Below are 11,435 nucleotides of genomic sequence, written 5' to 3'. Positions count from 1 at the left end.
CGGCCAAACCCTCACACTCATACGCACAATATTACACATACACACACACGCGCGCACACACACACACACACACTCACGCACACTTTTGGACTTTCTCCAACTCGACCGACCTGTGGACTCCAAAAGCGATCCTCTGGAACTCTACCTGTGTCTCGCTTACTCCCACTCATCACTCTCACTCCTCACCTCTTCTTCGCCCGCCACCACTCCCTCGCTTTGTGAGGGCGGATGGCCATGGCGTGGGCCTCTCTCGGGGGTGCCCTAGGCTGTGCCCTGCTGGCCCTGGTCTTGGGGAGCAGCAGCGTGGATTTTGGGGCCCCCCCTGCGAGCTTCTACCCCCGCTTCAACCCCTTCTTCTTCCTGTGCACCCACCACGGGGAGCTGGAGGGAGTCGGGGTGACAGAAGGCGGGGGAGAGGTGCTCCTCACCCTCCAGATCACCGGCAGCCCCACCGCCTACACCCCCGGACAGGAGTACCAAGGTGAGCACACCCCCCCTACAGCGTCCACATCTTTCCCATGCATGCTGAGTGAGGAGATTGGGATCTATTGTCTCAGCAAGTCTGTTAATATCAGTGTTGTATGATAGGAAAAAAAATGTCATTCCTTCATTCCTTTTTTATTTCAATTTTGAAGCCAAAATGGATGAAAATTTATACATTTTACAATGTTTTGGTTATTTCAAGATGGATTTTTGATTTTGTCATGAACAAAAACAGGCGAAAAGACTTTTGTTAAAGCATGGGTGATATTTTTTCGCATTTGAAGACGAATACACATTGCGGAAATATACTAAAATGTTAATTAGGCAAAAAGAGACATTGTTAAAAATAATGTATAAATGTATAATGTAGAACCTCAACTACATGATCTAGACTGACAACCGCTTTGTGTACAGTGCATGTATTTTCTAGCAGGTGTTTTGCTTCACACATGAGGCAGTCTGGAGCTGATGTGCGTGCATATGGGAGTGTGTAGTTTGTGTGGGGTGTCTGTAGTCGGAAACGGGCATTTATGTAACTGCAATAAGTATTGATGCTGAGTGGGACTCCTGTTCAGTGCCGTGAGCAGCTTTGGTGTTTCACTGAGCTGTGATCCTGATGCTCCATGTGTAGGTGGCTTCTCTACAGGACTAACAGAGAGATCTCTCCAACTGAATGAGAGAGAGAGTGGGAAAGCAAGGGAGGAATAGAGAAACAGAGCACGAGAGAAAGAGAAACAGAAAGAGCTGCTCTAACTGAAAATTAAGATCAGATTAAGAAGAAAACTATGTGATAGATGAGTGTGATAGATTGAAAATGATGTCCCCTTTCCCAGGCTCTGATGCGCTGGCACCTGGTCCAGGAAAACGATCCCCTCTGACCTCCCAAACTGTGTCATCATTCCTCAGTCCCTCACTCTTGCCACTCACTTAACTCTGAGGACAATGACCCGCAGAGGCCAGCACAGACCGGCTTAGTCCACATTCCCATAGAAGCTATTCTCTTCTCTAAGATAACATTATCTTATCTTTTAAGTTCTCGGATGTATACACATTTTATGTATATTCCTTGTTATCTCTCACTTCCCGAATATATACACATTTTGTGTACATTGCCCCATATCCGCTAATCCTGTCTTTACTGTTGCCTGATTTGAAATGACAAACACTGATTTTATTACACTGTTCCCTCACTGTTAATAACTGCATTCCATTATCATGGCAAATAAACCTCTTGGATTCAAAAGGGATATGTTCAAAAGAGTTTGTGTAATTGTATATAGAAAGAGAAGGATGTGGAGAGGGCCAGGAAAACAGAGCGGAAAAGGAGAGGAGTCTGGAAGAAGCGGTATTATCCTCTGTCTGAAAATAACAGCCCGGATCAACCCTTCAGTCAAGCACCTTTTAACTGGGGCCGGGCTTGTAGGGAGAGCGGGTGGGGAGAGATTTGAATAACTAGCTGTTGGATGGGAGGGATAGAACGCACGGAGAGGTTTAAATAATTAGCATTAGAAATGTGGTGGACTGGGAGGAGGGAGAGATTTAAATAGGGCCGGGGCTGGGATCGGATGGAGTAGGGGGAGATTTAAATGACGATGAGAGGATTGAGCAGATAAGATACCAACAGCGGGGCTTGCATGGAAAAATGACAGGGCTCCAAGCTGCTCTCACTTTTTTTTCCGTTCCGTATTTTGGCACATGATGGCAGCTCATTGTTAAATTTCTGGGGTTTTGACTGAGTTTGCATGGGGATGGAAGGATAAATGGCAAGTGAGCAAGTGAGACGTGGCGGGCTGTGTGCTTACTTGTGCAATCAGGAGCAATCCCAGTCTCTCTTTTTCTCTCTCTCTCTCTCTCTTTCTCCCTCTCTCTTTCATCCCCTCAAAGTCTAATGGTTACATGCAGCTTTACATGTTCTTGCCACTGCCACCGCCAGGCTTATTGTGGAAGGCTTGGGTGGTTTGAGGGCTACATATACAGGTGGAGGATTGAGGGTGGATGCGTAACTGACTACTCTACTAAAAATAGAATAAGAGAGATAGATACAAAAAAGAGAAAGCAGTAAAATAGGACTGCTGGCGATGTGATGGAGAAGGGCAGTGGAAGTGTTCTCCTGCTGGGTTTTGTTTGTTTCTGCAAATGAGCTCTGTTTCGTGTTTTTGCACATTTCTTTTATTTGATTTGATCTCGATTGTTTGTTTTTTTATGTACTCTGTGGGCCCTAGTCTTGGATTGCAGTTGGTTTAATCTTCTAAAAGCAGTGTGTGATCTAACCACTGAGAGAGCTGCATGTGGAAATGGTGGGCGGAAGGCATTAGAGACGCTGGCCGTGGTGTGGAGTGAGAAGGAGAGAGGTTGACGGAGGGAGGGAAAGTTAGAAAAGGAATAGAGACTGGGGATCTTTTATAAAAGAGAGATGAGGTCAGTCTCTCAAAGAACCACAAATAACTATTAACCTGTATCAGATATTCCTATTCAGTGTATATATATATATATATATATATGGATGTGGGTCTTAGCATTTTGTGCCTACTTGGGGCAAGATTCTGTGTGGCCAATATGCTGTAATTGTGTTTCTGACCTGACCTCACTGCCTCTCGCTTTTCTCTTGCTTTGAGTGATAAGGCCGTGTGTGGGCAGTGTACTCTCTGTGTGTGTGTGTGTGTGTGTTGTGGATGTGTGTCTTGTGTTCCTCCATCAGGATGAATTAAACGGGAGAGGTTGCGTTACTCTGTGGGATGTTTCAGAGGGTGGGTGTATTGGCAGGGTCATAGTGGACAAAATGAAAACAGACATGCTCTGAACTACTGGGAAACAGAAAGAGAGGAAATGAAAAGCTCTGTGTAAAGTGTGTGATTGCATTAAGACTCTAGGGTCAATTCTTATACAAACCAACTCTCTCTCACACACACAAGGCACCGCACACTGCCCACATACAGTGTTATCTTTCAAAAGAGAAAGAGAAGTGAGAAGCAGTAAGGTCACACACTGGGATTGGGGCCTGTCCTCTAAATATCCAAAAGACCCATTTGGACCACTCTCGCTACACTCAGGAAGCAGTTCTTTATTCCAGTCATCTCAAAGTAGCTTTTTTTTTTTTATTTTGCCTCTGACCTCTTTTTACTCTGACTGCTGTGAGAATGTGAGATGTTCTCCATAAAACAACCTTATGTTTGTAAGAGGAAAAGTGAGAATACAAAATCCAGAGCCCTGTTTCTAAACACTGTTAAGCAGTGCTGTTTTTCATTCCTGTCCTTTCTTGCCCCCCTTTGGAAAACTTACATTAACATTTTCATAGATGAACAACAATGTTCAAGGAGGGATAGTGACACAGCAATGGTAGAAGAGGAAGAGGAGGAATTCCTCCAAACAGACTGTTTTGGTATTTGACATCATGGCCTTGCCAGTAAAGCACATTGGATTCTAATTATGAGGAGGAGGGGGGAGGGGGGGGGCATGCTTCTACAGTATTATGCAGTACGATTAGAAAGCACAATGGAAAAGATTGGTGGGGGAATGGCAGTGCGGTACGGTGTCCTTGGCAAGTCAGTAGAGAATAGCTGGAAAAATGGAGGTGCATGAAGGGAAATGGGGCCAGTGAGATTGATTGTGTGTCTTTGTATGTCAAGGAATTTATGCCATTTTTTCTGTGGATTTCATCTTAGTTTGTGATGATGTGTGCACTTGTGATGAAAGCTACAGTTGTGTTTATTATGCCAGCGGTTTCAAGCACAGCGTATGTTTGTATGTACAGAATGCACTGTTTTGTCTGGTGTCAATTAGTCTGTCTTTTTGTGTTTATGGTGTTTGAGCAGCTTAAGTGAGTGCTTGTATGTGCAGTGTGTGGATTTGCATATACTTTATGTGTGTGTGTGTGTGTGTGTGTGTGTGTGTTTTGGTGTGTGTGTGTGTATTTCAGGCAGGGTTATTGATGTCAGTGTAAAGCACTGAATGAGAGGCACTCACTCAAGCCCCTGCTGAGGCAGGCAGGCTCAGGTAGGCAGCATGGCTCTCACTCTCACCACATTCATTGTTCCTCTGCACTACTGAAAACCAAACAACATTCAATGGGATTCAGTAGTGTGTCTCTACCACAATGTGCCAATAGAGTGCTGGTGGAGAAACAGAAGGAGCAACAGGGGAGTGAGAGAAAGTAACAGAGGGAAAAACAAGAGAGCTGCTTAGAGAACCAGTTGACAGTACAGGCTGAAATGACCATCGCTAATCTGTCAATGGTGTCTACGACAGTCCCTGCTCCATGGAGCTTTTCATGTGCAAATGATTGAAGAGGCCGGAGAAACAATCAACATTTCAAGGAGATTTGGACGTTGCCACTAAATGACATTCTTAATGGGAACTTGGAGATAAATTCATCCCCACAAAATGCCATCAGCTCTTCCCATGATAACCTATCAGATTAGAAATACTGAATTACTTCAACAGCTCTCCTGCCAACCGGCAGACACAACTCAATGTGCCCTGCAATGTGAGGGAAGCCATTATCTATCAGAGATGTTGATTACTTGTCGTGATTGGTGGAGCTGTTCTGTTAGTGTGCTGTTGACTGATGTCTGTGGAACAACAAGTCACACGTGTCTAAGTGAAGGTCACTGATACAAGGCCCTGATAATGCTGTGGAAAAGCAGATATAATCTTACTACGGTCAGTTCATTAAAGCCATGACAGAGAGGCATCATGGAAACATGGGGCCCATCTTTAAGGCTTCACAAACAGGCGGTCACAGTCTACTTTGTCTTTTGACTGAATGCCAAAATGACATCCGTCTGGTGTGACTTCAGCAGCCCCTCGGATGTCATCATCGCCTTCTGCAACACTTAACCTCTGAAGGGACTGTTGAGTGTCTGCTTTTTGACCTCTGACCTCTCCTTGTCAGTGCTGCGTCTCTGAGAGCTCTGTTCCTGTGGAGTGATTAGGTTTGGCTGGTGGCGAAGAGAAGGAACAACATCCGCCCTGCACCTACTTTCCCTTTCCACCAGTCAAGTGATCCTTACATGTCTGTTCAGCTTGGCTGTAGCCACTGTATGTTTATCTATTTAAAGAGCCAGGAAAACTTCAGGGATTTCTTACGCTGCGGCAGGCATCGGTCAGTGAACCAACAGCAGACTGGCCTAGTTTTCAGGCAGACAGCCAGTTTAGGGGAACGGGGAGACTGGAAAGGAGGTGAGAGGGAGGGAAGAGTAGAGGGGAAAAGGGGTTAATGGTTTAATAGGGCTCTCCTGTGAGCAAGGGAAAAGCAACGTGCTAATAGCACCAGCACTTTCAAGAGGCCCAAACCCATGCATTCATTAGCTCCCCAGCTCTTCAGCCTCTCTGCCTCCTGCTGCTTTGTCTGAATAGGTCACTACACTGGGTAGAGAGAAGTGTGTCAAGTGTATCACTGTTTGTATGGGCTTGCTGGGTGTGTTTGGGTGTGCTGTCTTTGTATTGTGCTGTTGCGGACATTGAATGATGAACCATTTAAAGAGCATTGTATTCATCCAGATATGCCCATTTCCTTCATTTGAAGGAGCAGATGGGTGAGAAATGAGAATGGATATTCATCGGGAATCTTCCTTTTGTCACACATGCACGCTTGGCCATGCACACAGCATTTAACTCTTAGTGGGTGATCCATCATGACAGACGGACAGGTCAGATGTTCCACTGGCTAAACACGAATGTCCTGATCAGCAGACTATTAAAATGCTTTGTGTTGACTTCACAACAGGATGTGACACGAGAACATGAATATGAGCCCAGTATTTTCCCTCTGCTAGGTGCTAAGTGGCTATGTCAAATTGTTTTCATAATAACAGGCTCTATTCCATTACAATATAAACCTATGACAAAGTAATTACGCTACAACTGGCTTGCAGTGAAGGACACATTTGCTCTGTTTCCTGCCCTCAGTACTTTCTCATAAAGAGGCAGTGAGCTGCAGCAGCTCCAGAGTATTGGAAGCAGTGATAGTTGGCCCAGTGCTTTGAATTCATGGTCAGATGCCACACATAAGCTACATTTCTGGAAAATTGATTTACTGCATCAGGGTACGGAGAATCGCCTCAGATAACGGTGACATTGTTAGCCTTCGCCAGGGTGATGCCAACATGATGCCAGCGTGGTGCCAGGTGTGGTGGAAAGAGCTAAAGATGGTGGCAGTGAGGGGACGTCTGCCAGGCAGCGGTGTGTGCCTGTGCCAGGCTTATCTGGGCAGGCGACATGGAACTCTTACATTTTTTATTTTCAATTTCCTCACCCCTTTCATTTTCCAGCCAAAACAAGAAAGCTCTTAACAAGCAAATGCGAGTTGTGTTTTCAGTCACTTTAGTGAGTGGGCAGACGGGTGGGCGTAAGTATTTTCAGGATGGTGGAGTGTGTGCTTGCCTGTTGGGTTTGGCCTGAGCTGGAGTACCTCTCCGTTGATAACGCAAGCTGGGGTGCACAGATGCTAGGCTCCCTCCTCCTCCTCCTGTCCTACCCTCACCTATTCCCTAGCCCTTCCCTCCTCTCCGTTTCTGGTGTTTGCAGGGTAAAGTTTTAGACTGCATGAGCACCAACTGAGAGTCCAGTCCTGGTACAACCTCAGCAAAATGTAAACCACCCAAAAGATGAGGACCTCATTGGTTTTTTCCATCCCTGAAGCATAAACCATTTGGTACTCAGCATTTCTGTTAAAGTTAGGATTTCTTCCTCAAATTCCTGTTGATGCTAAAGATTTAGTTTGATGAGGAATGCTGTTTTTCAACCATCGTGAATACCTCAATTTTCTGTGGTAAATTACAGAGACAGTACACCAGCTCACATTGCACACATTACATACTCTAGACCCTGAGGGTGTGAGGATGAATCTCAACCACACTATATTTACTGCCTAAGTTTTCCAATAGAACACACAGGGGACGCACCCTTCTAAAGTGTATTTAAAGTACTCTTTATTGGCACATTCCAGTTTTCCCCTCTTTTCCTCTGCCTCTTTGATGTCTACTTTCAACTTACAAACAGGTTGTAAACATAATTAGAAAGTTTTTTTTCTCCTTTCACAGAATGCCCAAATACAAGATCTGCATATGCAGTTAAGAGCTCAGTCTGTCTATGCAAACTCATGCTAATGCCCCCACCTCAATCTACCTCAGAACAATGGGCCAGTGTTCATTCTCCTTCAGGAGTACCAAGTGGCTCTAAGCCTGCTTTTGAGAAGTGATGGGTCCTTTTTAAGCCTTTCCTCCCTCCTCCCCTTCCTTCTTGCTGGACGTCTTGTTCTCATGGGGTGGTTTCCCAGCCTCTGTTGATTGGCGTGTCAGCTTTGCCGATGGCCTCTTCCTTGTAGAGAATGGAGCTGCTGTCGGAGGATTGTGTACCTCCTCCTCCTCCTTCTTCTCCTCCTCCTGCTCTGGATCCTCCTCCTGGCGCCTCCATTGAGAGAGCTGTAATCCCTGCTTGGGGGGCAGTGTGTCGTCTGTGCTGATAGCATTCAGTGGGCCATGTAGCACTCCAATGGACCCACTACAGAGGAGGCGGCACGGTGCGGCTGGTTGGGTGCTGGGCACACGGCGCGTGGCACAGGCGGATTAGCCCCAGCCCAAACCCACCCCCCACTTCCCCGCCAGCCCCCTTCAAACAGCCAGACCCACTCTGCCCAGAGAGACACCGCGGCCTGGCAGAGGGAGATTACACATCCGTACACATGCACAAACTCACACACATGCTCATGCTGAAGTGACAGTGTAGATGGGGGGTTGGTGTTTACAGCCCCCCTGCCTAAAAATGCCCCAACCCCCTAATGCTCCATTGCCAATTCCCAGTTATTAAACATCATACCTCCAGCCCCCACAGTTCTAGTCATCATCGGTACGCCAAAGCTCTGACTCAGGATTAGAAAATGCTCCCAGAAGACCATAATGAAGATTAGTACATCTATCTTACTTGTGGGGCTTGTCAACAAGATGAGTAAAAGGCAAGCTTACTTTCACTTTCAGGTTCACTAAAATGTCACCGATAGTATGTGTGCAACTTCTATGCCTATGGTCAGATAAAAAAAGAAAACCCTGAAATCTCTTCAAATGTGGTCCTTGTAGATGAGAGGTCCAGTGACAAGTTTGTTTGAGATGAATAAAATGTCTGTTTCTACCCAGGAGCGGACAATTCCCCGGTGGAACTTCATGTCTCACACCTCACTGGATCAGGTGTTTGATTGTGTCCTGCTTGTCAGATACTCTGTGACTGGCGAGTGAAACGCAGAATGAGAGAGGTATAGAGCCTGAGAATAAGTGAGACATCACCCTACCGTACTACTGTCCTCTGGGAGATGGACTGTATTTATACACTGGGCAGGACAATGCCACTGTCTTTGGATGACCTGCGTTCTTGGCTTCACCTCGTCTCCCAAAATTGATCTGAAGCTGGCAGCATGCCTCTGTCACCTGTCACCTCAGTGCTCACTTCCATTGGGACCAAGAATATGAAATGAGACTGGCTCTTAAGTCACACCACAGCAATTACCATGTTCCCCTCCCCAGCTTCCAGCAGAGATGGCAATCACGTTTGGTTATTGCAGCCTTTGTCATCTTTGAATGTGCCAGGATATACAGTGTTTAAGACAAGGAACATGTGAGACAGTAACACAGAAACATCTGGACACCACACTCTCTTTGTAACTGACTCAACACATTTGTTTTTCTGGAAGAGTCACTAGTGGTATTTCTCCTTACTGGGCCACTAGGCCTTGAGACAGTGGGGGAATCATAGAGTGATCTCTGCCATCGATTGAAGGCAGCAGAGGTCTGAAGTGGAGGTTAAGTTGTGGGGAGAAGGCAGAGGGGAGGTAGGGGTGAGAGAGGGTAAATGGAGGGAACAGGGCAGCGTTAATTACAGCAATGAGTGTGTTCTCGTTAAGCTGAGCTGGTGTGATTAAGACTGGATGTCAGGGGAAACGCTCCCCATTGATCCACTGCCAGTAGAGACCATCTAGTCTTTCATTACTGCAACCAGCCTGTTAATTAGAAATCAATCTTTTCCACTCTGCTCCAAGCAGCCCCCCTCCGTACCCTGTGCCACTGTCTTTCCACCCAAACATCCATACACAAAAGCTATGGAGGCACGTTGGACTTTGACTGATGTCAGTACTTTTTCACTTAGTTGGCCATAATCTGTAATTTTCATGCCAAGAAAGAGCAGGGAGCGGAGAGCAAAATGTTGAGGCACAATACCCTGCCTTCCTTTCCAGCTCCCAGGATGTCTTTGAGTTCTCTAAAGAATTTGCCAAACTCTAGAATTACTTTCAGATTGAGAACTGAATTCTAATTTACTAGTTCAATAAAAGACATCATGTCGTCTTTCAACTACATCTGTGTACAATTGTGTATTTTTAGAAACCATCAGAGATCTAAAGATATTTTTTGTGGATGAATGACAAAATGGCCTGAACTGTGGCTCATTTAGTCTTAAAGGAGACCCATTTTACATCGGATCAAAAAGTTTGATCAAAATTCACTTCTTTGATTCAATAATAATAATTCAGATAGAATAATCTATTCACCCCTAGTATGTAATATACAATGTAAAATCTCGGAATGCAAGGTTCACTAATCTATGAAAACAACAACAAAAAACGATCTCCCACATTGTTCCTGTTTTTGCATGTTGAGTCACATTTTGATCTCTCCTAGAGAAGAAAACAAGTGCTGAAATGGCGTAAGAGAAAGGGAGGGTGTGTAAGAGATGCTGAGAAAGACCGGCAGAGCAGGGATGTAAAGTGAACTTCTGTGTAAAGCGACAGCTCCATTATTCATATTAAAGCTATTATATCAGTGATAGTGGAAACATGGTTGGGACTGCTGTCAGACTGGCACCCTGGAGGCAGCTTTAGCCTGAGCTGGTGCTGAAACTAGAGCTGTGTGTGTGTGTGTGTGTGTGTGTGTAGTAGTAGTAGTAGTAGGAGCTTACAGGCAGAGCAGCTGTCCGGTGCTCCAGGAGAGAGGTGTCTCCAGATGTTCCACAGCAGTCAACATTCACACTAGTTACAGATGTTAGTATGGTACAGGTAGGTGGACTCATACTGTGAGGGCTTATGTTGTTCTTCAGCTTGGAAAAGATGCATCTATTTGCAGATTATCATCCCAGGTGAATATTTTCAATGCAATAATTACACCACCACTTTATGTTGTTGCTTCTCTGTGGATTGTGGCCCCTAGAAGTCACAACTGCATTTAGTAAATAATCTATGCTACCAATTTTGTTTCAACCCTGCATATGCAACATAAACGGGATCTGTTTTTGGAAAATTAACAAATACTGTCCAACATAAAGTGAACCCCAATTGTTTCATTTGTCACAAGACTCAAACAGTTCAAAAGTCCAGGCTGATATGCTGATAAAAACTGCAGTTTGAAGTGTCAGACCCATGAGGATGGCCAAGAGGAGGGCAGCTGCACCTGGTACTAACTTATTCTCTTTCATCTCTTAAGCCTCAGTGAGCTTGGAATATGAAGTGTTTTGATTGCAGGGATGGAAATATAGCAACAACTAAGAGCAGGATAATTCGGAAATTGTGCTTTTTAAAATTTGAACAAGACTATTTTATCTCTTTTATAAATAATTCAATGGAAGTGTCTTGAGTCATCCGCTGACTGAGACACATTAGCACAAAATGTGTCACTATTTGTAAAATATGTGGCATAATCACCACTTTCTATTGGATAATTTCACTATCTGGGCCCCTCGGAAATCCTTTAGTACACAGGAGCAACAGGCTCACCGACTTTGGAAGTTCGGTCGATTGGTCACCTTAAGCAATGTGAGAAGAGGATTGGCACCAAAATCATCTGAGTCTGGTGCTGTAGATAGCTCTATCCCATGCACATTGTTAAGTAACCGTAGGTGTTTAGCATTATCCTAAAAGTGAGAAAATGAGAACTTGTAACAGCTCTAAGGCGGGATGGTTAGTACATTTTAATGAC

At 45.0% G+C, this 11,435-nt stretch overlaps 1 protein-coding gene across 1 annotated transcript in view; it reads left to right on the top strand.

The window, feature by feature from the left end:
• Positions 1-228: 228 nt before the first annotated feature.
• Positions 229-11,435, top strand: part of reln (reelin) — a 97,946-nt gene continuing 86,739 nt past the window's right edge. The window contains exon 1 of the mRNA XM_071897550.2: positions 229-481. Coding sequence (XP_071753651.2) covers positions 229-481 — 253 coding nt within the window. The remainder of the gene's footprint in view (positions 482-11,435) is intronic.

The sequence above is a fragment of the Centroberyx gerrardi genome, chromosome 4, assembly GCF_048128805.1.
Source record: "Centroberyx gerrardi isolate f3 chromosome 4, fCenGer3.hap1.cur.20231027, whole genome shotgun sequence".
NCBI lineage: Eukaryota > Metazoa > Chordata > Actinopteri > Beryciformes > Berycidae > Centroberyx > Centroberyx gerrardi.
The sequence above is the reverse complement of the archived record's forward strand: the minus strand, read 5'-3'. Positions and strand labels throughout refer to the sequence as shown.